Source organism: Xiphophorus hellerii, chromosome 24, assembly GCF_003331165.1.
Source record: "Xiphophorus hellerii strain 12219 chromosome 24, Xiphophorus_hellerii-4.1, whole genome shotgun sequence".
In the NCBI taxonomy this organism is placed as follows: domain Eukaryota; kingdom Metazoa; phylum Chordata; class Actinopteri; order Cyprinodontiformes; family Poeciliidae; genus Xiphophorus; species Xiphophorus hellerii.
In genome coordinates, this window is record NC_045695.1 from 16,930,448 (window position 1) to 16,954,981 (window position 24,534).

General features: G+C 46.3%; 1 protein-coding gene across 2 annotated transcripts; it reads left to right on the forward strand.

Annotated features, from left to right (window-relative positions):
• The first annotated feature begins 4 nt into the window (after positions 1-4).
• LOC116715618 (titin homolog) lies at positions 5-22,849 on the forward strand. Of its 2 annotated transcripts, none has more exons than XM_032556112.1 (19): positions 5-2,101; positions 3,039-3,205; positions 3,289-3,317; positions 4,556-4,605; positions 6,022-11,606; positions 11,695-11,856; positions 12,944-13,002; positions 13,168-13,188; positions 14,062-14,294; positions 14,522-14,580; positions 14,670-14,901; positions 14,976-17,251; positions 17,328-17,547; positions 18,635-18,845; positions 19,278-19,466; positions 19,544-19,757; positions 20,044-20,123; positions 20,435-20,493; positions 21,379-22,849. In XM_032556112.1, exons 1-18 carry the CDS (start codon positions 1,909-1,911, stop codon positions 20,466-20,468), a joined length of 10,014 nt encoding a protein of 3,337 aa, XP_032412003.1. In that variant the 5' UTR covers positions 5-1,908; the 3' UTR covers positions 20,469-20,493; positions 21,379-22,849. The 2 variants fall into 2 exon arrangements, with proteins under 2 accessions (XP_032412003.1, XP_032412004.1); XM_032556113.1 differs by having other exon boundaries at positions 14,525-14,580.
• Positions 22,850-24,534: the final 1,685 nt, after the last annotated feature.

Below are 24,534 nucleotides of genomic sequence, written 5' to 3' on the forward strand. Positions count from 1 at the left end.
CCCGGTTCCAGGGGGGTTCTGGTATCATGGAGCTGCTTGGTTAATCTCAGGGCTCAGCGCAGCGCCCCCCGCTGGGCACCAATCAGCTTACAGCTCAGTAAGTGGATCAGCCGGGGTTCTGCTGGCTGAACCGGGCTTAGGCACCAAAACAACCTCACTGGCCGATCATCTCATCACGGAACCACCAGAACCGGGTCCAGGTACCAGTCAGGATCATTGGCAGGTTCTGGTCTCTATGGTCCGGCTCTCTGGGCTGAACTCTGCGCAGTTTCTGGTTCCTTTAAGGTTCTGGAACCGTTCAAGTCTGAAGGAACCAGTACTGGTTCCAGAACCGTTCTAGACTCTGGTTCTGGTTCTGGTCCAGTCTTATTTTGTCCCATCTTTGGTCTTGCCTGGTTCTGGTTCTGTTTCAGTCAACATCTGGACCTGGTTCTGGACTATCTTTGGTTTCTTTATCTGGAACCGGTTTGACTTTGGTTCTGGTCCATGTTGGACTCTCATCCATCTCCGGTTCTGGTTCTGGAGTCCAGTTCTTGCCTGCCTTTGAGTTCTGTTTGGTTTTGGCCTTCTCGGATCCTGGCCCGGTCCTGGTGGTATTTCAGACCAGTCCAGAACCTGGTCCATGGTGGTGAATCATTGTTCTGGTGATCAGGTGACCTGCTGTAATGAACCGGACCTTTCTGTCTGAAGGGAGAAAGTTCTGTGGAGTTCTGGGCCGGTTTTGGTTCTGCTTTGTTCTGGTTGATCCGATCCATTGTGATGTAATCTCCAGTCTTTGTGTTGCTGTTTCTCCTTCCCCTTAATCCCATTATCCAATAAAAGATGTCTGGTTGGGCCGGTTCTGGGGGGATTACAGTCTGGACGGGTCCGATTATAGAAAACTCACCGCTTTGTTTTAGACTTGATCATCAGCAGGAATCAGTGTGACCTTTGACCTGCTTGGCATCACGTTTATCCATGTTGACGTCTGATTTCTGGTGTTTTGGGGTCAAAGGTTAAAAACTGATGAATTCATAGAGTCACCGAGTTTTTTCAGAACTTTTCAGAACTTTTAATCTCACATCAGCAGAATCTGTTTCTCAACCTTCAGTTTCTGCCTGAGTAAAGTTCCAGTTTGCTTCATTCAGAAAAGAAAACTGAAACATCTTCGGTGTTCTGGAGCTGATGGGACTCCCTCTGGGCGGTTCCGACCCGTCGGGCCGGCTGCCTCTGACAGTCATCCACTCCAGCAGCTTAACAAATAGGATTAAAGTGGAGAGGAAGAAATCTCCCGCTGCAGCAGCAAAGTCCCATCTGCTCACCTGACAGCAAGAAGCTGCCGCCGTCGGCACGTCCTGCACGACCCGTCCGACCCGTCCTGGTTCTGATTGTTCTGCCATGAGATCCGGAGGAGCTATGAGCAGGTGGAGGTGAGGAGCAGCGGCGACCCGATAGGAGGAGAAAATGGCCCGGAGGAGCGTGGTTCTGTGGACGCTGGGGGCCGTGCTGCTGTCCGGGCTGCTGTGCACCGAGACGGGTGAGTGGAGGTTCTAAAGGTTCTGGAGGTCCAACTGGAGGTTCTGGAGATCCAACTGGAGGTTCTGGGTGGAAACTTCAGCTTTTCAATTGCAGGAAAATTGTTGAATTTTCCTGCAGAATTTGACTTTTCTGAATCAAAGGTTCTGGTGATTTTCTTCCAGTTGATTTTCTTCAGAACCTCCAGAACCAAACATTCACTGTTTTTATTGGACCTTTTACGTTTTGGACTGTGCTGGTCCAATTCTGAGATGCATTCTGGGTTTTAATCAACAGAAAAGTTTTATTTATTATCATAAAGAGAAGAAACGTCTTCGGTTCTGGTTGACCCGAAGCAGAGGAACCGTTCTGGTCAGAACGTCTTCCTGCGGTTTTATTCTGGAGGTCGGGTCAATGTTTCCTGTTTTCCTTTCCCATCCAGATCCCAGTCGGGACCTGGCGGATTCGGACCCGCTGTCCTTCAGAAAGCACTCGGTTCTGATCCGAAGGAAGAGGAACTTGCTGTTTCCCAGCGGAGTGAAGCTCTGCTCCCAGGAGACGTTCGACCAGGCCGTCTCCAACCACCTCCACTTCTTCCACCTCAGAGGTACCGTCTGTTTCTCCTTCAGCTGCAGCTTACGGGCTTAAACAGGGAGCCTGAGGTCAGAGGTCGGAGGTCGCTCTGAGCAGATGCTCCACATAACCCTATTAAAGAGCTGGTTAACCTTTGGTTATGACAGACGTTTGACAGTTGGAGTAAACAGATTCAACGTGAGCGCTTCCCCCTAGGTTCTGGTCCGGTCCCCAGAAAGCTGGTCTCAGTGGGTCTCACAGGTCACCAGGTCGTCTCAGTCCTTCATTTGGCCTGGTAAACACGTCTCAGCCACAGCAGTCTTCATCTTCTTTATCTGTTAGAAAAGCCTTCAATGAGAGTGTAACCGACCGGGAGGGTTCTGAAGGAGAACCAGGTGTTCTACCCGTCCTAGCTGAGGTTCATGGTTCAACTGGTTCCTTCGCGCCTTGGAGAAAACCTGGAGGTTTGAAGAACCAGTAGCAGGTTTATCAATTAGTTTGGATTGTTTGACAGCACAGAGAGAGAACTGCAGCTTTTAATCCAGTACGGCTGCTATAAGGTCCAGAACCATCTGGATGGAGGTACCAGATCAGATTGTTGGGTCATGATGATCCTGCAGTAGACTCTGGTTATAAATGGTGGACAGAAGATGTCTCTGAGATGTCAGGAGTCCAACCGCAGCCTCCAGGTTGACCAACATGAGCAGCTCAGCTCATGTTGGTCAACATTTTCTCCCAATCTGCTGGTTAACGTCTAATCTCAGCTGTTAGTTTGCTGGTTTGAGTCCAGTTGGGTAAAGGGTCACCACGTTGTTTGTCTCAGAATCAGTGGCATGGATTATGAGTCCAGAACGACTCGGATTAGAGTTTCTTTAACCGTTGAGACATCAGAAACGTACTGTTATGGTCCAGTGCCAGCAGGGTGCGCCGTTGCTGGTTACCAAGGTAGTTACGGGAACGTTGTGCTTCAGTGTGCCAGGAGACCGTGTGGGAGGCCTTCAAGATCTTCTGGGACCGACTCCCGGACCGGGACGAGTACCAGGCCTGGGTCAACCGCTGCATTGACGGATCAGTCAGCATCAAGGACATCGGCAGCTTCTTCAGCCAATCAGAGGAGCATCAGAGCCTCATCAGGAGCGTAAGCCAGCTGACCTTTGACCTTCTGCATGTTCTGTACCATTAAATATGCCACGGCGCTGATCATGTGATGCTTTATTTCAGAGAGTTGAACTGGCTGCTGCCTTGAACAGGTCAGTAAACCTTCTGTCCCGGTTCTGGTGGATCTGTGAAGAGACAGGATCAATGTGAAGCTGATCGTGTTGTGTTTGTGTTGACCCGTGTTGTCTCCTCACCGCCTGCAGTGCGCCCGTCTCCTCAGGCTCTCCTCCATGCAGGTAGGCCTCAACCAGAACCGGGCTGGAGTCATTCTGAACAGAAAGGTCAGGCTAGACGAGAAAAACCCAAAACCAGCTTCAACTAAACCACTGAATCTACAAACTACTGACTGGAATACTGAAACATCTAGAGTAGAAAATGACCAGGAGTTTATCTGAAGGCCTGGAGAAACGGGTCTGATGTCCCAGTTCTGAGTCCTAACCAGCTCTGTCTGGTTTCACAAGAGGAATGGGATAAAGGGCCTGAAACAGAACCGGCTGGTCCACTGCAGGTGTGGACCAGTAGATCTCAAACAGATTCCCAAATCACCTGGAGGAATAAGGCAGCCTGCCAGGTCTGGGACAAGCTTTGGGTTCCTGGTGGTTCCCACTTTGGATCTCTCTCATATCTGAGGCTGTTTTCACACAAACCTGTTGGGAAGGCGTCTTTGCTTCAACGTGACAAAATACCTTTTAATCTATAATCAGAGTTTCAGATGCTGCTCCAGTGAGCATTTCTACTTTTGACTTCATCTGAAGTCCAGTAAACACATGATGAAGGAACCTGGAGGAAAACCTGAAGTGTCTGAAGTTACTACAGTAAATATTTGGACATTAGGCTGAAACACAGCCTGAGTGTTTACATGGAAATATATTTTAAAATGAATCAGTGATGTAAACACTCGGTTTCTTTTAATATGGAGCAGAAATGGGAAAATTACAGATTAAAGGAGGATTTGAGGAAGTGTAATGACTCCAGCCCAGACCGGCTCAGCTTCGCTGCTTTGTCGGCTCACAGACCAGAGGACAGACCTGGACTGACTGTGTGAGACGCTTTCTGCAGTCTGCTGTGCAAACATGGCTGCACTTAGAATCATTTAAAGGGGAATTCCAACTATTTTAATGACTTACACAACATGGGCAGCTATACCATAAACTGAGGTTTTAGTTTCTGATTCAGAAACAAGAGACAAAAAATAAACACATGTTCTGGATTTTCTTCAAAGCAAAGTATCAGAAGATGTGAAATAGTTGAAATCCCCCTTTGCAGATAGAATCTCCTCGTTTTACCTCTGGTTTATTTAAACGTGTCTGTTTGTCTGTTTGTCCTGCAGGTCGGCACCGCCTGTCCAGACTGACCCACCCGCCGTTTGGACTCTACCAGGTAGAAGCTGCTCTGCATCTCTGCCATTGTTATAAACCAGAACCTATAGAACCACATGAACAGACTTTCTCTAAACCCGACCAACCAGCCAGACTTTCACTCGGCACTGATTGCTGTTAGGAAGATGCAGAACCTGGGAACAAGAGCAGAACCGTTGAGTCTTTATTCATTATCTTTGTTTACTTTTAGACGTGAGCATTTAGTGACATTGTTGATACAGAAAAGGAGTAAATATCCACCAAAAAACCCAGAACGTTTTAGATTAATCTCAGATATTTTCTAGAAAGAAAAAGGAAGTTCCTGTGATTCAAAGTATTTTCTTGATTATTTTAGATTAATCTTAAAATTTGAGTTTTATGGCATAATTTACTCCTGGATGAGGAAGTGTAATGACTCCATGGTGTCACATCCATGGTGACGCCCTGATGGACGAGACGTTCAGCTAGTCTGACAGCACCAACACAACTGCAGTGGAGCTCCACCATATTGTTTTTCTCTGTTAAAAATAACCACAAACTGCTTCCTCTTTGTCGGCCATGTTAGTTTACTCTGAATCACTGAGAAATGAAATCTAAACATCAGTGAATGAAAGCAGTTTGTGTGTGTTGTGTTGCTCCTTCTGTTTGTCTCGATGATAATATTTGCTGACTGTTGGCCCTGAAGTAGAGATGAGGATATTAACCAGTAATCATTTCCAAGCAGCTCCTGAACATGAGCCATAATCAGGCTGCAGTCACCTTCAAACCAAAGTTAAAGAGTTTCAGTAGAAATACTCTTTTCTACGGAGGCCCTGGAGGAACATGAGGATTAGTTATCTCCCCTGAAGGTTGGAGCAGAAGTTGCTCAGCATGAGGCCTGGTGTTCAGCCCAGGTTGGAGTCAGGAGCTGCCGTGCCTCACCTTACACCCCAGTCGGTCTCTGAGGGGGGTTGATTCCCGTCACAGGCTCCGCTCTCAGAATAGACCTGTAAGCCTATTTACAGGCAGCAGCCTGGTCAATGGATGGAGACGGAGCTGGAGACATGCAGGCCGGACCGAGTTAGCCATCAGGGTTAGTGCGACCACAGCCTGTAGAGGCAGCATCACAGCAGAACCGTTTCACCAAACGGGTCTGAAACAACCCGTTTAACCTTCTGATTGTTGGAGAGCAACTTTCACTGTTGTCCAGTGAAGCTTAGAGAACAGAAAGCCTCAATAGCTTCATTCAATACACAAAGGTCAAACAGTGAACTTTAAACCTTCATGAAGTCCAGAAAGTTCTTATTTTAAGGTTATTTCAGGTTTTGTTTGAACCATAGAAGAGATGTAACACATGAAATTGACTAAAGGACATGGTAGCGCCCCCTATCTAGCAGAGATATTCCTTTGTTCCTTTGTTCTAACCTTCATATGAGCTTCCACTAATTCCTTTTCACAGGAGACAACAGTGCCGTCTTTGGATCAGAAGCTATTACAGTCCGTCAGCAGGAGCTTTCTCCAGTCACCTCTTGGACTCCATCGCTGTCTGCAACCGAAGCTCCACTTAAAGACGCTGCGGCGACTTCTCCTGAGGATTTAACCGCTGACCCTGCTGCTGACGCCGTGCCAGAAGACTCTAATGATATCCAGGAAACTGTACCGATTATTACTTCACAGAGTCCGGCCGAGGTCGTCAGAAACGTTCTAAATGTTGGAGTCACTTCAGAGGAGACTGTAGAGATGATCACGGATGTTTATCACCCGGTTACACACCAGCCTGTTGACCCGGTGGGTCAGGAGATCGGGACTGATGTCGGCAGAGCAGAAGAAGAAGAACAGCTTCTTGAAATTACTACTGAAGAGTTGAACAGTGTGTCTGTAGTAATACCAGAGGATGAGCAACTATCAACACAGCTGGTTGCTCAAGAAATCCTCACAGAACCTGCGGTTGTGGTTCTTCCAAAGCCCACCACGCCCCCTACTGTAGAAGCCTTCACTCCAATTGTCACTCCTGTTGTAGTTGAAGACACGACTGGAACAACTGCTAGGAGTTTGGTTAGCCCCATCCAGGAGGAAATCCTGGATAACTCTTTAGGTCCCATCCCTGATGTTACTTTGACTGAGACACCTAGAGAGGCTGTACAGGAATCCATTGTTGAAACTGCAGTTGTTGCGCCTGAAACTGATGTTTCTTCAGGTTCTGATGGTGAGGTAGATACGCCACAGGTAGATGATCCATCAGAGGCAGCAGTAGATGTTAGCCAAGAAGAGATCAGCAAAGAGACGACACCAACTGTGTTTCTGATGGTAAAGTCTGAAGACGAGACGGAAATCAACGAGATTCCAGAGCAAGAATCAGACATAGCCGTTCCCTCTCAGGCCTCCATCCCAATGACTACCAGCAAGATGGAGGAAGTAAGACAAACTACTGAGATGACAGTCAAACCTCTACTTATTGTAGAAGGAGAGACTTTTCAAGAAATCCCAACAATATGGACAATGACACCTGAGGAAACTACCAAAGAAACTGTTCTTGTTTCAACATCAACACCAGAGCCTGTGATAGAGGTGGAAACAAAACCTGGAAGTACTGTTATACTTACAGAAGGTAATATGGTGGAAGGAGAAACAGAGGCTGGTGCTAAAAAAGGAGGTTTTCAGACAGACGAGACCACTATCAAGGGAACAGATTCATCAGAAGAGCAGCCGGAACCATTGGACAAGAAGTTCATTGAAGAGGAACCAGGGACGGAATCTACAGGTGGTTCTGTTGAACCTAAAACATCTGCAGAACCCAAAGAACAAGGTGGACAAGACATTATAGAAGAACCAGCACCCAGAGAAGAAACTGCACATGAACCAGAACCTGCAGGAGAAGCAGTACAGGAAGGAGAACCTCCAGGAAGTGTTTCAAGGGAACCAGAAATGGTAGAAAAAACAGCAGAAGATAAAACAGAACCAGGTGATGACACAGAACCTGCAGAAGACCGGATGGTTGAGAGACCGGCACATGACCTGTCACTCAAGTTAGAAACTCTTGAGAGAGCAGAACCTGCAACAGAGTTGACTTTCACAGGAGAAATTACAGAACTACCCTCAGAACCAACAGATCAGAAAGTAGTCAAAGAACAAAGAACAGACCTTACTGGAGATTCAGCACCAGAACCTGAGGCCACAGGCGGACCAGTCCAAGAAATAAGCTCCATGTTAGGGACAAAACAAAAAGCAGAACCGACCACAAAACCACCAGAAGAGACAGAGCCAACTCCAGAAATGGAAATCACAGAAACGGTGGAAGCAAAAGCAACAGAACCCACAGTTCAGTTTCCACAACCCACAGCAGAACCAACACCAGATATGGTCATAGAACCAATAAAGGAAGCGGAAGAAAAAACAGAAGCTGCTGGAGATCTAGAAAAGAAATCTGAAGAACCAGAACCAACCACTAAACCACAAGAACCCAAACTTGAAACTGAAACCATAGAAAAAACAGTTGAAGCAAAATCCCCTGAACCATCACAGGTTCCAGAATTTACCACAGAGCCTTCACAAGAAATATATCCCATCATCCATCAAGAGAAAGAAGAAGAAGACTCTACAAGACAATTGGTAGAAGAGGATTCAGACGTAAAACTGAAACAAGAACCAGTGCAAGAACCTGACTCAACACAGAAACCAGGCCAAGAACCCGAACAAACTAAAGAATCAACTCAAGAAAGAGAACCAACCATTGAACCCACAGAAGAAACAACCAAAGATGAAAGACCTCAACCCACAAGAGATCCAGAAAAGACAACAGACTCCTCCACAGAGACAGCAAAAGGAGCAGAACCCACCAAAGAACCCGCTCCAGAAGCAGAGGCTGTGGAAGAACCGCCCAGAGCCTTTGAGAAACCAACACAAGGTTCTTTACCCATAGAAAAATCAGTTCAAGAGGTTGGACTCATTAAAGAAACAACACATGAAACCAAATTAACCCTTAAACCAGCTCAAGAAATGGACCACACAGAAGAACCAACTAAAACAGAACCTACAAGAGAACCAGGCCCCAAAGTAGAAACTGCTGAAGAACTTCTACACAAAACAAAACTTGAACAAGGAGTCAAAGAAACTCCAGCATCCACTGAACACCCAGCATTAGTGCCAGAACCAACTGATTTTAAAGATACCTCTGAAGAGGCAGTAAAAATACCACCAGCAAAACCTACTGGAGAACCAACTAAAGAATTGGAACCTCCCATAGGAGCAGTATACAAGGAAGAACCTACCAGAGAACCACCACAAGAATCAGAACCAGGTAAAGATACAAAACTGGGAGAGGAAGTCCCCAAGGAATCTGTACCAGAAACAGAAGTCCCCCAAGAGACTGAGACAACAGCAGAACCAACAAGACAACCAGCGCCAGGTGAACCTGTAGGAGAACCTTCTGGTAAAATAGAACCAACAGAAGGACTTGAAGAGACTGAATCTCATTTAAGACTTGATGAAGATGAAGCTGGTGTTCTTCCAACAACTTCAGATGCAGCAGGGGAACCGTTTAAGGTTGTAGACGACAGAACCTTTAAGACGTCAGATAAAGCAGCCGAAGAAACAACAGGTGTTCCAGAGGAGTTGTTAGTACCACAGACCCCTGAAAGAGAAGTGAGTCCTGTAACTATCGAAGAAGACTCAAAAGAGTTACCTGTGACTGAGTTGGAGGGAACTATTGGGCAAGACATAGTGGCTGGATCTCCATATGGTTCTGAAGGCGAAACCATCAAAGAAACTACTTCCCATGTGGTTGAACCTGCGATCAAAGTGACTGAAAATGTTCTTGAAGCTGAAGAACCCAGTGAAACACCTACAGAAGTTGTTACCAGAGACTTTCTAGTGACACTATCAGAAGAAGGGTCCATCAAGCTTCCTTCTGAGGAAACTGTCAAGACTGTCGTCCCTGAGGAACGTCATCCTGGGGAAACAACCAAGACTGTTGTTCCTGAAGAAACGGTGGAGACTGCCATCCCTGAGGAAACTGTCAAGACTGTCGTTCCTGAGGAAACAACCAAGTCTGTCATCCCTGAAGAATCGGTGGAGGCTGTAGTCCCTGAGAAAACAACCGAGATTGTCGTTTCTGAAGAAACAACCAAGACTGTCGTCCCTGAAGAAACGGTGGAGACTGTCGTCCCTGAAGAAACGGTGGAGACTGTCGTCCCTGAAGAAACGGTGGAGACTGTCGTCCCTGAAGACACAACCAAGACTGTCGTCCCTGAAGACACAACCAAGACTGTCGTCCCTGAAGACACAACCAAGACTGTCGTCCCTGAAGAAACGGTGGAGACTGTCGTCCCTGAAGACACAACCAAGACTGTCGTCCCTGAAGAAACGGTGGAGACTGTCGTCCCTGAAGACACAACCAAGACTGTCATCCCTGAAGAAACGGTGGAGACTGTCGTCCCTGAAGAAACAACCAAGACTGTCATCCCTGACGGAACAACGGAGATTGTTGTCCCTGAAGAAACAGTGGAGACTGTCGTCCCTGAAGAAACAACCAAGACTGTCGTCCCTGAAGGAACAACGGAGATTGTTGTCCCTGAAGAAACAGTGGAGACTGTCGGCCCTGATGAAACAACCAAGACTGTCGTCCCTGAAGGAACAACGGAGATTGTTGTCCCTGAAGAAACAGTGGAGACTGTCGGCCCTGATGAAACAACCAAGACTGTCGTCCCTGAAGACACAACCAAGACTGTTGTCCCTGAAGAAACAGTGGAGACTGTCGTCCCTGAAGACACAACCAAGACTGTCATCCCTGAGGAAACAACCAAGACTGTCATCCCTGAGGAAATAACCAAGACTGTCGTCCATGAAGGAACAACTGAGACTGTCGTCCCTGAGGAAACAACCGAGACTGTCGTCCCTGAAGAAACAACCAAGACTGTCGTCCCTGAGGAAACAACCAAGACTGTCGTCCCTGAAGGAACAATGGAGACTGTAGTCCCTGAAGGAACAACCAAAACTGTAGTCCCTGAGGAAACAACCAAGACTGTCATCCCTGAGGAAATAACCAAGACTGTCGTCCATGAAGGAACAACTGAGACTGTCGTCCCTGAGGAAACAACCGAGACTGTCGTCCCTGAGGAAACAACCGAGACTGTCGTCCCTGAAGGAACAATGGAGACTGTAGTCCCTGAAGGAACAACCGAGACTGTCGTCCCTGAAGGAACAACGGAGATTGTTGTCCCTGAAGAAACGGTGGAGACTGTCATCCCTGAGGAAACAACCGAGACTGTCGTCCCTGAGGAAACAACCGAGACTGTCGTCCCTGAAGGAACAATGGAGACTGTTGTCCCTGAGGAAACAACCGAGACTGTCGTCCCTGAAGGAACAACCGAGACTGTCGTCCCTGAAGGAACAATGGAGACTGTCGTCCCTGAAGGAACAATGGAGACTGTTGTCCCTGAAGGAACAACCGAGACTGTCGTCCCTGAAGGAACAACAGAGACTGTCGTCCCTGAAGGAACAACCGAGACTGTCGTCCCTGAAGGAACAACCGAGACTGTCGTCCCTGAAGGAACAACCGAGACTGTCGTCCCTGAAGGAACAACCGAGACTGTCGTCCCTGAGGAAACAACCGAGACTGTCGTCCCTGAAGGAACAACCGAGACTGTCGTCCCTGAAGGAACAACGGAGACTGTCGTCCCTGAAGGAACAACCGAGACTGTCGTCCCTGAGGAAACAACCAAGACTGTCGTCCCTGAAGAATTGGTGGAGACTGTTGTCCCAGAGAAACGTCCCTCTGAGGATAAGGTTTTACCAAGAGAGAACGGTACCCTAATGGTTCTCCCACCAGCTAACGAAGCTCCAGATGTAGCAGAGGAAACTACAGTAGAAACATCAACAGTGGGACCTACCGAGGAGGCAACCACTCAGTCCACAACACACTCTCCTAAGTATGTAGTGGAAACCAACAATGGAAACTTTCCGGATGTACCAGTCCGACCCTACGTAGAACAAGACATCTTTTTGGGGAACAATGACTTTGTGGAGGAGGAAGAGGATGATAACTCGGTAAGCAGATGTAGAATATTTCACAATGATTGGTTAAAGTGTTGACTCCATCATCAGATAATCTTCTGGGTATATTTTGTGTTTTCAGATTGGTAATGAGATAGACGGCACTCTGCTGCGACCCCCGCGGCCCCTGAAGGAGTACGTGGTGGAGCAGCGGATCAAACTGAAGGGAGAAACCTTCAGCAACGCTCTGAGAGACACCAGCAGCTTCCAGTACCAGCAGCTGGCCAAGCAGTTCAAACGCAGGGTGAGCATCTGTCCAATCTGTACCAGAAGTGTACTTAAGGCTGTAAGGGTCAAAGGTCAATGAATCCACTGAGAGCAAACTTACGCAGGTCTTTTTCAGAAATGTGTTTCTGAGCAGCAGAACACTCATCAGCTCTGTTTTCTGCTCATGGTTTCATCACTGAAAATGATCCTGTGTTGTTACCATCTTCTTGTTTTGACTCTTTCTCCCTCTCTGACGTCCACAACACTCACTCAGAACCAAACTGACTTGCTTGTGGTTTCTTCCAAACTGCAGACTCAGGACTTTGGCTCCGGTTTAAAGGCCTCGCCTGACTTTCACGCTTTAAGTATCTTTATGCATTGCAGCTCGGCTTGCTGCGGCTGCCAGAGAGCAGCTATACGAGCCGCACAGGCTGCGGAGGACATACAGTATACGAGCAGTGACTCACCTCCAGCCGGTGGAAAAAGCAGCGCTGCCAGGAAAGCAGAGCGGAGCGCCGGTGTGTTCCCGCTCCACTGGGAGGTTTATGGGCCTCGCTCCATGTCAGTGACGCGGGAAAGCAGTTTATGGTTTGAATGTCATGGTCAGGATCTTTAATGAGGGAATATGAAGTGGATAACTGCACTAACAGAATCAGCAGAAGAAGAAAAGGGCAGCCACAGGCCACTTTACTCTGAATTAGAGGTCTGAGCTGCACATTTCACTCATTAAAAACTAAAGTGTCGGTCTTTATTGTTGCCGATTAGGAAGACCTTTAGCTTTCCTTCCTCCACTGAGACTCTTCTGTTGTGGCTCTTTAAATGATCAAAACGGTCCAGATGTGCTGAGACAAACATCCTGGAAGGGAATGAGGAAAACTGACTTCATTTCCTGATTCCTGAACATGTTTCACCTTCCATCCTCTAAGACTTCTTCAGTTTGAGTTTGAATGATGACCTTTGAACTATGACAAACTAATGATTCATTCACAAAAAGCCTTAAAATGAACCAGGAAGTGATGAACATGTAAGTGACCTTTATAGATGATCTCCTCTGGAGTGATGGACTGGCTCTGGTTGTTCTGGTCCGAACAGCAGCAGGATTTAACTTCTGTTTCCTCTGACAGGTTGAAGACGTCTTCGACAGGCTGCCAGGCTTCAAGAGCCTTGACATAATTGAATTCAGGTACACTTTAATGGACTTAGATTACAGCTGACCTTAGGAACCGTCATTTATAAGTAGTAAACTTTGGATTTAAAAGCAAGCTGGACAAAAAGCTACGTTTCTCTGTCATTTTAATGATTTGTTCACATTGTTCCTGCTCATTTCTGCTTCTGTTTGTGTTTTCAGGCCTCAGAAGGACCTGCAGCGGTAAGTTTGTCCTCATTCTGTCTTGGCCTCCCAAACATCGCTTCATTAGGGCTCTGTGCAGCTGGGCTAATCCATAACCTGTAACCCTGCTGCCTCTGAAGGCTTCTCTCTCCTCTCCACAACTTCTGCTGCTCTGGGACTTGTGTTTTCATTTCTGCTGAAGGATTAGCTGGCGTCTCCCCTGACGTCTTGTCAGGCTTTATGGGTGACTTAACCCCTGGCCCCTTTCTGGCAGGAACACTGATTAATGCCCCTCCAGCTGGCTGTGGAGGTGTAAACCTGCTGCAGAGGAGCTTCAGGCTGATGGGAAACTAAAATCTAGAAAAGCCTCAGTAACCTAAGATAATGTAAGATTTAAAAAGTCTGATCCACTGGAGTTCACAGCAAGTAGATTCTGTTGATCATAAATGGGCGTCATCTGAAGTCAGGCTGGTCCTCTGGACCAGAACTTTACTCACCTGTTGCTCTGAACAACAGGTCTGCCGCTCCGCTTTCTGCTTAATGTCCTTATCGATAGTCAATCAGGTCTTAAGTGGGATAAGACGCTCGGCGGCCACCTGCAGCCGTTACAGGATTACCTTAAAGCTCTATGACCAACTCTACTCTCACCGCTCCTTCAGACCGCCTCAGTGTCCACAGACCATCCAGCAGGTCGCCATGTTCAGGCGTTCCTCAACCTCTGCCCAGCAGGAACGAACAAACAGGATAAACAGGAAATGTAATCATCTTCCACGATGGTGAAGCTAACCAGATAACAACCTGATCCAGTCAAACACACATACAGAGCAACCTTTGGATTAATTTACCTTGATGATTGGATGGTGTTTGTACCTGAATGCTGACTGAGCTGTTCCTGTGTTCTGGTCCCATCAGGGGTCTGGTGGTGCAGGTCCACTACGCCATCACTCTGGACCTGGAGGTGGACAGCGGTGGGGTCTCCAGCGACACTCTGGACTTCATCACTCTGCAGAATAATCAGGTGGAGCGGAGCTACGTTGGAGCTGCTGAGCAGCCCACCGTCATCTACACAATCACTGATTTCCGTAACTACATCACCGAAGCTCTGCACAAAGACAACGTCCTGGCCAACGGCAGCCTGGAACATGGTACCTTTGCTTTTTGGTCTTTAGAAACTGGTGATCAGGCCCAAAATCTGGCAAAATCTAATGTTTAGTGCTGGTTTCATAATTGATGACTTATATTTTCATGGTGTAAAGCACTTTGAACTGTAGCCTTGTTGATGAAATGTGCTGTAAAATCAATCTTAGCTTGACTTTAGTGAACATATTAAAGAAATATTGACTCCTTTACAGAAGTGTTTTTGTATTTGAAGCAGGGAACGCTCCTCCTGTGAAACCTACAAGTAAACCGGATGAAGCTTACAACAACATGGTGAGCTGAACATGTTGAGACCAATTCTGCTTTCTAAACTCTGACAGATTTAAATGAGTGGAGCCTGAACCATGGCTCCTTGTTTTCAGGATAACATTCTGGCTGCAGAGAAACCTCCCGATGCGCCGATCCATGAGCCAGACACCAGCGAGGTTTTCCTGAAGAAGGAGGACTTCCTGTTTGACACCAGGGACCAGTGGAAAGGTCCACACAGTAAGGAAGTGAGTGAAAACGACGTCTTCTTATTCGATGAAAGTACAACAGCACCACAGACCGTTAAAGTCCAAAAGACTGTTGACCTGGAGCCAATAACTAAAGACGGTAAGAAACATCTCAGTCTGTAAAACCTCCGTTTTCCTCGATCAGATCAGTTAATGGATTCATTTGCTTCACAGAGGGTGGAAACATTGAAGGTGAGGGATTCCTCCTCACTACGTCTCCCAGCGCTGTGGATGATCACCAGACGGTCGTTCCTGAAGGATCAGCAGTCACTTCACCTCCAAAACCCTCTGAGGTCACGTTTGATCACGGATCTGGATCTGGTTTCTCTGGAGATGGTCAGGATTCTTCTCTCTGGTCTTGGGAGGCTTCAGAAACACCTGACATCACCTATGACCGGGGGGTCGACAGCCATGAAGTCCTACCACCACCTGACCTGGAGATGGACACGGATGATGATGTGGAACCAGTAACCTCTGAAACGGCTGATGTTTTACTGGTGACAACCCCCAGGTCTGGTGACTCTCACACCCAGGAACCTCTGGTTGGTGTCTTTGTGACGCCACTGAGCACAGACACACCAGACTTCACCACACCTCAACTTCTGCTACCTTCAACTGAGGCAGCCATGACTGTGGACCTTTCTGTTCAAACAGTGGAAGCATCTGGTTTCCATGACGACTATTCTCTGATTGAGCCTCAGACCCAAACAGTTCCTGTTACATCCTCTAAAACCTGGACTCCAACTGATTCTGGCACCAGGCATCAAACTGAAAGCATGGAGGAAGGGATGATGGGGGTCACTGCGTCAGATATCCTAGAGATGAAAAGTGAAGAGGTTATTGTGCTTGATTTACCAAAAGCCCAGACTGAAGCTCCTCTCAGTCTGGACCTGCCTGCATTTGTTGAAGTTCAGGGGGTCACATTTGGTGAACTCAGCGGTGAAACAGCCGCTGCTGGTCCAGAACAGCCTCAGGTCCTGACTGAGAGACCTGAGCCGCCCCTCCCAGAAACAAGAGCACCCAGTGAGGTTGAGGTTTTGGAGGAGCAGCATTTAGGAACCACTCACTCCACCACGACAGCACCCTCTACTGGAGGTCTGGACCAGGACCTGGCTGTGGATGAAGTCATTGTTGTCACTACAACCACAGCAACTCCAGTCCCAACTTTACCCCCAGCCTTGGAGCACAGCGCTGCGCTCTCCCCTGAAAAGGAGTCGCCTTTCACTCGAGTCTCTGATTCAGTGCCAGAAGATGAGGACCTCTTTCACCACGAGCATCAAAACCACGACGAGGTCACTGATGTTTCCACAAGCTCTGGTTCTTCAGACGTTTTTCAGTCGACACCAGCAGAAAAGACTCCAACTGATCCTGGACAGGGATCGCTGGGTGCTTCAGAGCAACACATGGAGACAACCGGACCTTCAGGACCTCCTACAATGACAAGTGAACCTTCTGAGGGAATTGTAAAACCTTTGGATGAGGAAGATTGGCCTGTTAAACATGAAGAACCTCCAAAAGACAAAGCTGACCCTCTGGACAATGCCGGAGTCAAACCTCATGGAGTGGAAAGCAAAGTAGAATCCTCAGAAACTGAAACTGTGCCAGTGAAGAGTGAAGCTTCTGGTGGAGACGAGCAAACTCCTCTGGAGGATTTAGAGTCTACATCACTGGCAGAACAACCCAGTTCTCCCAGTTCTCCCAGCGTCTTCTCCCAGGGAGCTGGAGAAGACCCTGACTCTCCAAAAGGAGAAAGTGTGGAAGTGCAACCTTCAGGACAGGAACTGGAGACCTCTAGACCTGAAGAAGAATTTCAACCTGCTGAAGAACAAAAAGAACATTTTGGGGGAATGGTAGAACCTTTAGGAGAACCTGAACCTATAGAAATAAAAGTAGAACCTTCTGGAGAAGTAGAAGTAACTCCAGAAGAGAAAATTCAACCTTCTGGAAAAGGAACCGAGTCTCCAGTTGTGCATGTGGAGCCTTCTGAAGGACATTCTGAAGAGGTGCAAGTGTCACCTTCTGGAGAAGTAAAGAAAGAAGAGGAAGGAGAACGTTCTGGAAAGGAAGTGGCTCCTTCACATGGGAACGTGGAACCAGAACCTTCCAGAGAAGTAGTCACTGCTCTCCTTCCAACACCGTCTTCCTCACAACCCAACGTTAACGACAGCTCTTCTGTCCTCAACCTTGGCTACGACTTCTCTGACATGCCGAGTATCGATGTGAGCATCGACCTGTTCCAGTACGGCTCTGGGGAAGCTGATGGCGGAAGCGGTGGCTTCTCCAGTGAAGCTCGGGGTTCAGACCTTGAAGCTTTTCCTTTGCCGGGCCGGCCGGGCAGAGCTCTGACCGTGTTCTTCAGCTTGAGGGTCACCAACATGGCGTTCTCCAGGAACCTGTTCAACAAAAGCTCCTCAGAGTACAAATCTCTAGAACAACAGTTCATACAGCTGGTGAGGATCTCAAAGAACCAGATTCCATTAAATAGATTAAGGAAACTCTGGTAACCTTTCTGTCTTTTCTTTACAGCTGGTCCCGTACCTCCAGTCCAATCTGAACAACTTCCAGAACCTGGAGATCCTGAACTTCAGAAACGGCAGCATTGTTGTAAACAGCAGAATGCGTTTTGGCAAACCGGTTCCCAAAGAGGTCACCAACATCATCTACCTGATTCTGGAGGACTTTGCCAACACGGCCTACCACACCATGAACCTGGCCATCGACAAATACTCACTGGATGTTGAATCAGGTAAGACCGAACCCAACCAAACCTGGAGGAGTAAATATGAGTCCAGAGGAACAACAGGGGTCTGGTTTCCCTTAAATCTAAACTCATTATAAAATGAGGAGCAGTGAGGCTGGTGGAGTAGAAAACCTTTGGCTCTTCCTTCGCCTGGTTGGTTTTCAGCTCATCTAATACCTCAGATAATCCGTCTGGGAGGAACGTGAGCAGTGGCACCGACTGCAGTACCAACATCATGTTTGTTTGCCTCCATCTGCCTGAGCACACGGTGTTTTCCTCTGTCAGTCTTTAAAAGGTAATGACTGGGTGGTGGAAGTTGTTTACCGGTTTTAATCCGTATAATGTCCTTTTATGGTAAACATGTTGGAACAAACGTTTATTTCACTATAAAGATGACTTCTCCAAACCAATTGGTTTATTTTGAAATTTGACATGTCTTGTTGTATCAGAACCAGAAAACTCACCAGAAACCAGTTGAGTCTGAAAGGTCACTGGACGGATCTTTGAACAAATGAACTCCTAAGATCTGACTTTAGGAGATCTTAGGCGACCCGTTGCTGGTTTGAGCCCCCTGCTGGGTTTATGTCAGAGTTTACCGCCCCTGATGGGAGAAGAGTAAATAACTCATTGTCTCTGCGTTGCGACTGGACTTTAATCTGTCTGAGCCATTGTTAGGAGCTCTTCACTGACTAATCAAGCTAAGCTACAACAGTGACTCACTGGGGTCTGAACTCTGGATAATCAGTTTACTCCTCTCATCTTCGCTGCAGACACGTTTTCCATTGCACAAGCACAAACTAAACCTGCCAGGTCACGTAGAGGCTGCAGGGCTCGCCGAGGTCATAAGCACCCAACAAAGTCTATGATCGCACTTCAGCATCATTACACAGAGGGAATCCACATTGACGTTGCCTTGGAAACATCAACTTTGACTTAAAGACTCAATCCTTGTAGACCAGTTCAAGGTCCCTGGAAATATTAGTTCAGAAAGAAACAAAGTTGTCTAAGAATCTGGAGTGACTTTGTGATGAACCACAGTTTCTGTTTTAATCTGATCCATCGGCTCTGAGGCGTTTTCCTCTCTACCTGGCAGGTGACCGGGCCGATCCCTGCAAGTTCCAGGCCTGTAACGAGTTTTCCAAGTGCATGGTGAACCAGTGGTCTGGAGAGGCAGAGTGTGTGTGTGATCCTGGATATCTGAGCATCGACGGCCTGCCGTGTCAGAGCGTCTGTGACGCTCAGCACAACTTCTGCCTCAACGACGGCAAATGTGACATCATTCCTGGCAAGGGCGCCATCTGCAGGTAGGGGAGACCGATGGATTGTTTAGTACACTGTAAAAAATGAATTAGCCCTCGCTGTGCTCCTGTTAGCCAACGTCTGGTTGAGTTTTTGTTACATTTTCAACATTTTATTGAGTTCTGAATTATATTCTTTACAATTTAAACACAATTATCTGTCTGCTTAGTGTTTTCTGCATATTATGATAATTACTGTAATTGTAATTTGACTGAAATCGGATGAAACTGAATTTAGCATCTCTATCAACTGTTAAATAAAACATCACATCATCTGCATACAGGTGAATATTTGCATTAAAGTATTAATATTAAATGTAAAATAAAGGATTGCATCATCTGCATATTAGTGAATATTTTGCATTGAACAGAGTGAGCAGAGCTTTATGAGGGGATTCTGCAGATTTGATCAGGTTGACCCTCAGTTGGTTGCTGCAGGTGTCGTGTTGGGGAGAACTGGTGGTACCGCGGTGAGCACTGTGAGGAGTACGTCTCTGAGCCGCTGGTGGTCGGCATCGCCATCGCCTCGGTGGTCGGCTTCCTGTTGGTGGCTGGAGGAATCATCTTCTTCCTGGCCAGAACGCTCAGAGAGCAGTATGACGGTGAAGACTCAGAGGATCCACTCAGGTTGGACGAATCTGTGAGATTTAGGAGTAAATTTAGTTTAACGGAAAAATAAAACATTTTATCTTGTTACGTTTTAGACGGCATGAAAGCGTTCCAACTTTGGAGCGAGCCACCAAGTTCAACCCGATGTTTGAGAGCGACCCGGTCTCTGCTCAGTACTACCGGCGCTACGAAGACAGCCTGCCCCAGTACCACCAGTGCTGCGACTCCACCCTGAACCAGTGCTGCTCCAAAGAACTGACCAGTGAAGAACTACAGAACATCTGCCAGAACACGGCTCTCTCCAAAGAGGTGAGCTGGTTGTATGTGTGGATCTCTGTGGCGTTAGCATCTTGTCGTACCTGCAGCTAGTTGTGTTAGCGGCTCAGAGCTCCTGATTACCAGGCGACTTTCTCCTCTGAGCTCTGGCTCTGGACTCTTCAGGCAGAGCTGACACCATGTTGTGACGTTTCTTTGGCTCAGACGTGTTCAGCTCAGCGGGATGTTTGTACTACGTAGACAAGTATTTTTACTCCTCCTCCTACTGCGCGCTTACATAAACTTGATCTCCGTGTGCTGACCTCTGACCTCTCCGCAGGAGATCCAGGAGCGTCTCAGAATAATCGAGTTGTGCTCCAGAGATCAGCGCTTTGCAGACTTTGTCCGGCAAACGCAAGTGTGAGTGCTCTTACTTTTTCTTTATCCGTTTATTTAACGCTGACCTGAAACTACCTCTCAGATATTTACCATGTTGGTTTGAATCTTTAAGTTGCTAAATCCTCAGATATTCAGAATTTCCTGTATGAAATCAAAACAGTAGAAATCTGAAGACCAAACAAGCTGCACTTCTGTTTCTTTAAGGCTTCAGCTTAAAAAGAGCAGGAAGGTCTGGAGATGCTCATCAAGAGCTGAACAGAAAGTTACTGTTCTTCTCTCAGCTCTGTTCACGTTCAGCCTGAACACAAACTAACTTGTTCTTCCTGGCACAGATTCCTGGAGAGGAGAGGAAGCTCCACAACGTAGCGTCCAGGCAGCCGCAGACCTCCAGGTACAGCCGGACCTGCTGCTGCTCAAACACCTCACTGTTTCTGACCAGGCTTCATTCATCATGCACTACACTACCCAGAAGCCTCAGCAGGCTCAGCTTGAAACTCTTAGCGATCATCAGTGAGCTCCTGTAGTCATCTGATGCGCTAGTAGCTAGCAGAGCTAACTTTTAGCTTAGCGCTGTGAAAATATCATAGCTTCCCCTAAGTTAATTTATCTTTTGTAAAGTTTCAGTTGAAAAAGTTGGACATGTTTTGACATTTTAGTTATCAACTAATAATAATTCTTTACATTCTTAAACGTTTGTGTTCATGCTCTTATTTTGAAATCTGTTTATGCAGCAGTTTTGTCATGTACTCTTTTTTCCCCCAGTAACTTTATTTCAAAGAGGAACAAAATAAACAGTGGATCATATGTAAACATAAATAAAACATGAATATGTTGGTAATAATGTCACGGTGCTGATTGGTTCTGATTGGTTCTTATCCTTTCAGGGCAGATAGAAATTCAATTGATGTTAGCGTTTTAGCATTAGCTTCTGCTAAGTACTGCTAAATAGTGTAGTACTTTAGCATTATCTTTAGGGTTAGCATTGCTAACTTTTTCAGGTAGTGGTGTCTTTAAATTTAGTATTTTTTATTAAAACAAAGTGTTGTGTGCCACTTTAAACCACACCAGCCGTGTTTTCACTCACCACACCTGTAAAAACAGATTAATTAAGATGATCGTCTCATTTAGCAGCTACAAGATGAGATGTAGCATATTTGGGGGCTCGTCCGGGATCCTATTGCTCAAGCACTGAGCTTGAGTTTCCATTCCTGTAGAAGTGGAAATGATTAACAGGGAACATCCTGGTTGAGTTTTAACCCCAGTTGTTTCTCCACAGAAACCAGCCCACGTCTTTAACTGGAGGAGGAAGACCAGTCCATCATGATGCTGCTGTTCGCTGAGCTGGAGGTGACCAGATGCTGGCAGATGTTGGAGTTTATTTTTTCGCCCTGAAGTGAACTTGATTTTTGATTCCGTTCTGTGTTTTTGTATCCTGACGTCTTGTTTTGAAGGAACACTTTGATTTCTGATCTTTGCTCGCTGGACATTACCTCTGTCCTACACATTCTGCCAGACTTCCTGTCCAGCTTGGATCGAAGGGTTTCTGGTTGCATCCTGACCTCCTGGTCGCCACCCGGGCCTGTCTCTGGTCTAATCCTGGACGCCGGTGACCGGCAGCGTTTCTCCCTCTGGTGCCTTCACTGTCCTGTTAGCTCTTCTGGGATGTGATGCAAACAGAGCCCTCGATCAAAAGCAACTTTGACATAAATCCACAACACCAAACATCATCAACCTCCTGCTTTTTCTACTGCTTTCTCATCACTGATGTTTACATTTCTGTAGTAGAGGTAGAGCTTTACTCTGACTCCATGAAATGATGAATATGTCTAGTTTGTGTTTTCTAAGACTTTGGCTGCTTCTCGTTAGAGCGAGGCAGCCCCAGCCTCCCCCTTCACTTTCATTAATGTGTTTATTTTGTGGATCTGAAACATCTGGATCTAGTAGAACAAACGGTTTGGACAAGAGACAACTTTTAGTTCTTCAGAGATTCTCTGGTACCTGATAACTGAGCAAACAAAGCAACAACACAACAACATGGGTCCGATCCAGCTGAGGCTGCTCTAATGTCAGCCTCCTGCAAAAGGTGCCAACCACTTTATGTCATCGCTAAACGTTCAAGTTATTCACCGGATCTGACCAAACGTTGTGGCCAGCAGGAAAAACATAATTAGTTGTTTCAGTGAGACTCTGGTACTTTCAGCTTCAGGGTTTCTCAAGCTGTCATGATCTGGTTCTGTTACGATACTTTCTTGATCCGGTTCTGAAGATCAGCTGGCTTTCTTTCTTTCTTTCTGTTCCCCGACTACCAGCCGTGTTGTTTCACATTTATGTATGTTTTCTGCTCTCTGAACTTCCCACCATGCTGTTTTTATGATAAAGTATTTTCTTATCTTGAGAAAATGTTTTACTTCATCCGCTGAACCTCGTGTCCAATTTCTGAGAATCCAGACCTGAACGTTGAAGCAGCATAACAGCTAGCTTGTTTTTAGATGTGCTAATAGAAACCAGGAACAAGTTTTATCTTAAATTCTCCCCTAAATGTTTATCCTGACGTTTTAAAAACCGTCTCTTTAACGTCCTCAGGCGGTTTGAATGTTTGAATGTTGACGTTCTCGGCCCTCATGTCCGTCGCTGTGGTTTGTATCGTGTGTTTTTATGCCGGTTTGTCTGATTTTTAGTCTGAAGCTGTAGCGTAAGCGTGGGAGGTGGCGCACTTTTTAAAATAAAATGCTGACGTTTTTTACACAGCCGTCGTCAGACGTTGCATGTTTGTTAAAGAGGAAAAACTCTGAAGGTTTCGCAAACACTCTGCTGTCAGAGCGGACATGCTGGCCATCGCCATGGCAACCTGATGACATCACAGGTAAACAATAAGAACGTGGTTAATCCTTTCAGCAATATGTAAAATGTCAGAAAAGAATATTCAATATTCATAATTTCTCTATGTTTTGCGTATTTATCAACATTAATGTTGGCATTTGTTACGTTCCTGAAGTGTCCAAAGTGTGGCTCGGGGGCCATTTGCAGCCCTTGGAATAATCATGTGTGGCCCTCATCATTCATAGCCTGATGCAGATGAAAATATGTTTTATCATTTTGAAGTTATATCTTCTTAAACAGAAAGTGTTTTCATTTATTAGCCATGTCTGTTTTTGTTTTCATTTTAATATCCTAGAAGCTACAAACATCCAGCCGCTGTTTACTGAAAACAAACCCGGATGAATTCGCCAGGTTTTTAAACAAAGTTATTTTATTTGTTACAGAGAATCGATTAAAATGTTGTCTAGACCAACAAAGTAGAAAACATTCGACCCAGACAGTTTGGAAACTGAACGCTTTTCTTTTATTACTGAGATTGAAATAATTTGTTCTTTTCCACTTTGTTTCAGTAAATTAATACATATTGAGTTTAGTGTTTGGCAGACACAAAAGAAAACAATCTTAATAAAATGATTGTCAGTTTTGTTTTGACGGGTGGAAAAACTCCTCTGGGTGTTTTTAACGTTTGTGAAAAGTTTGTCCTGGTTTAGCTGGACGGACGGATTCCCAGTGAAGTCTCCTGGTTGGAGACCGTCTCTGTTCCTCGGTGGTCTCCGGGGATCGTTGGTCCTCTCTCATCGGTTGCCGTGGTTACAGCAGTGAGGATGACAGCTGGTGAATCTCGTCCTTCATCACCTGAGAGACAAAAGTCAAACAGAGCGGGACAGAGTGAAGACAGACGGTCTCCTGGAGGAGGACGTGTTGACGCTCAGTCATTGCTGCTGACAGCAGGAATGTTGAGACCCAAAGCCGGCAGCCGGAGGTTCGGTTCTGAGTTTTCACACAGCGTAACGGGTTGGACCCGTACCCAGACTGGAACCAGTGAGTAAATGTGAATCTAACTGATTTCTGCTGCAGTTATTTCTGCATGGCTGTTCAATATACTAATTAAATGCGACTGAAGAAGAAGAACGAAGACGTCACTCAGCAGTGATGATGGCCGCCGCCGTCTGGATGGATTTGAACATTTTTCAGATCTGACAGCAAAATCACAAGATGAAGGAAAGAGAAGGAAAAGCTTCAGCCATTATTTACATCCAGATTTACGGCTGTTGCCTTTTTCTGGTGCAGAATTATGACACGTCTCACATCAATGATGTCAAAGTCTGCAGCTGGTTTTAGCTCCACATGGAGGAACAAATCTGATCATCTTTTGGGTAAAAGATTGGGATTTATGGCCAGTTTTAACCAGTTTATTACCAGTTTATTACCAGTGTTGAGCAGCTTACACTGATGTATAAAGTCGTATTTGCTGTGTGAACGTAACTTTTATTCCACGCCTAAACGGGTCGTAACGATGGGCTAATAGAGCCTTTAGGTGCTATTTTGGTTTAAGTATTTCATTTAACTCAACCTGGAAGTTAAGGTTGAGTTAAATGATCAGGAAAAGGAA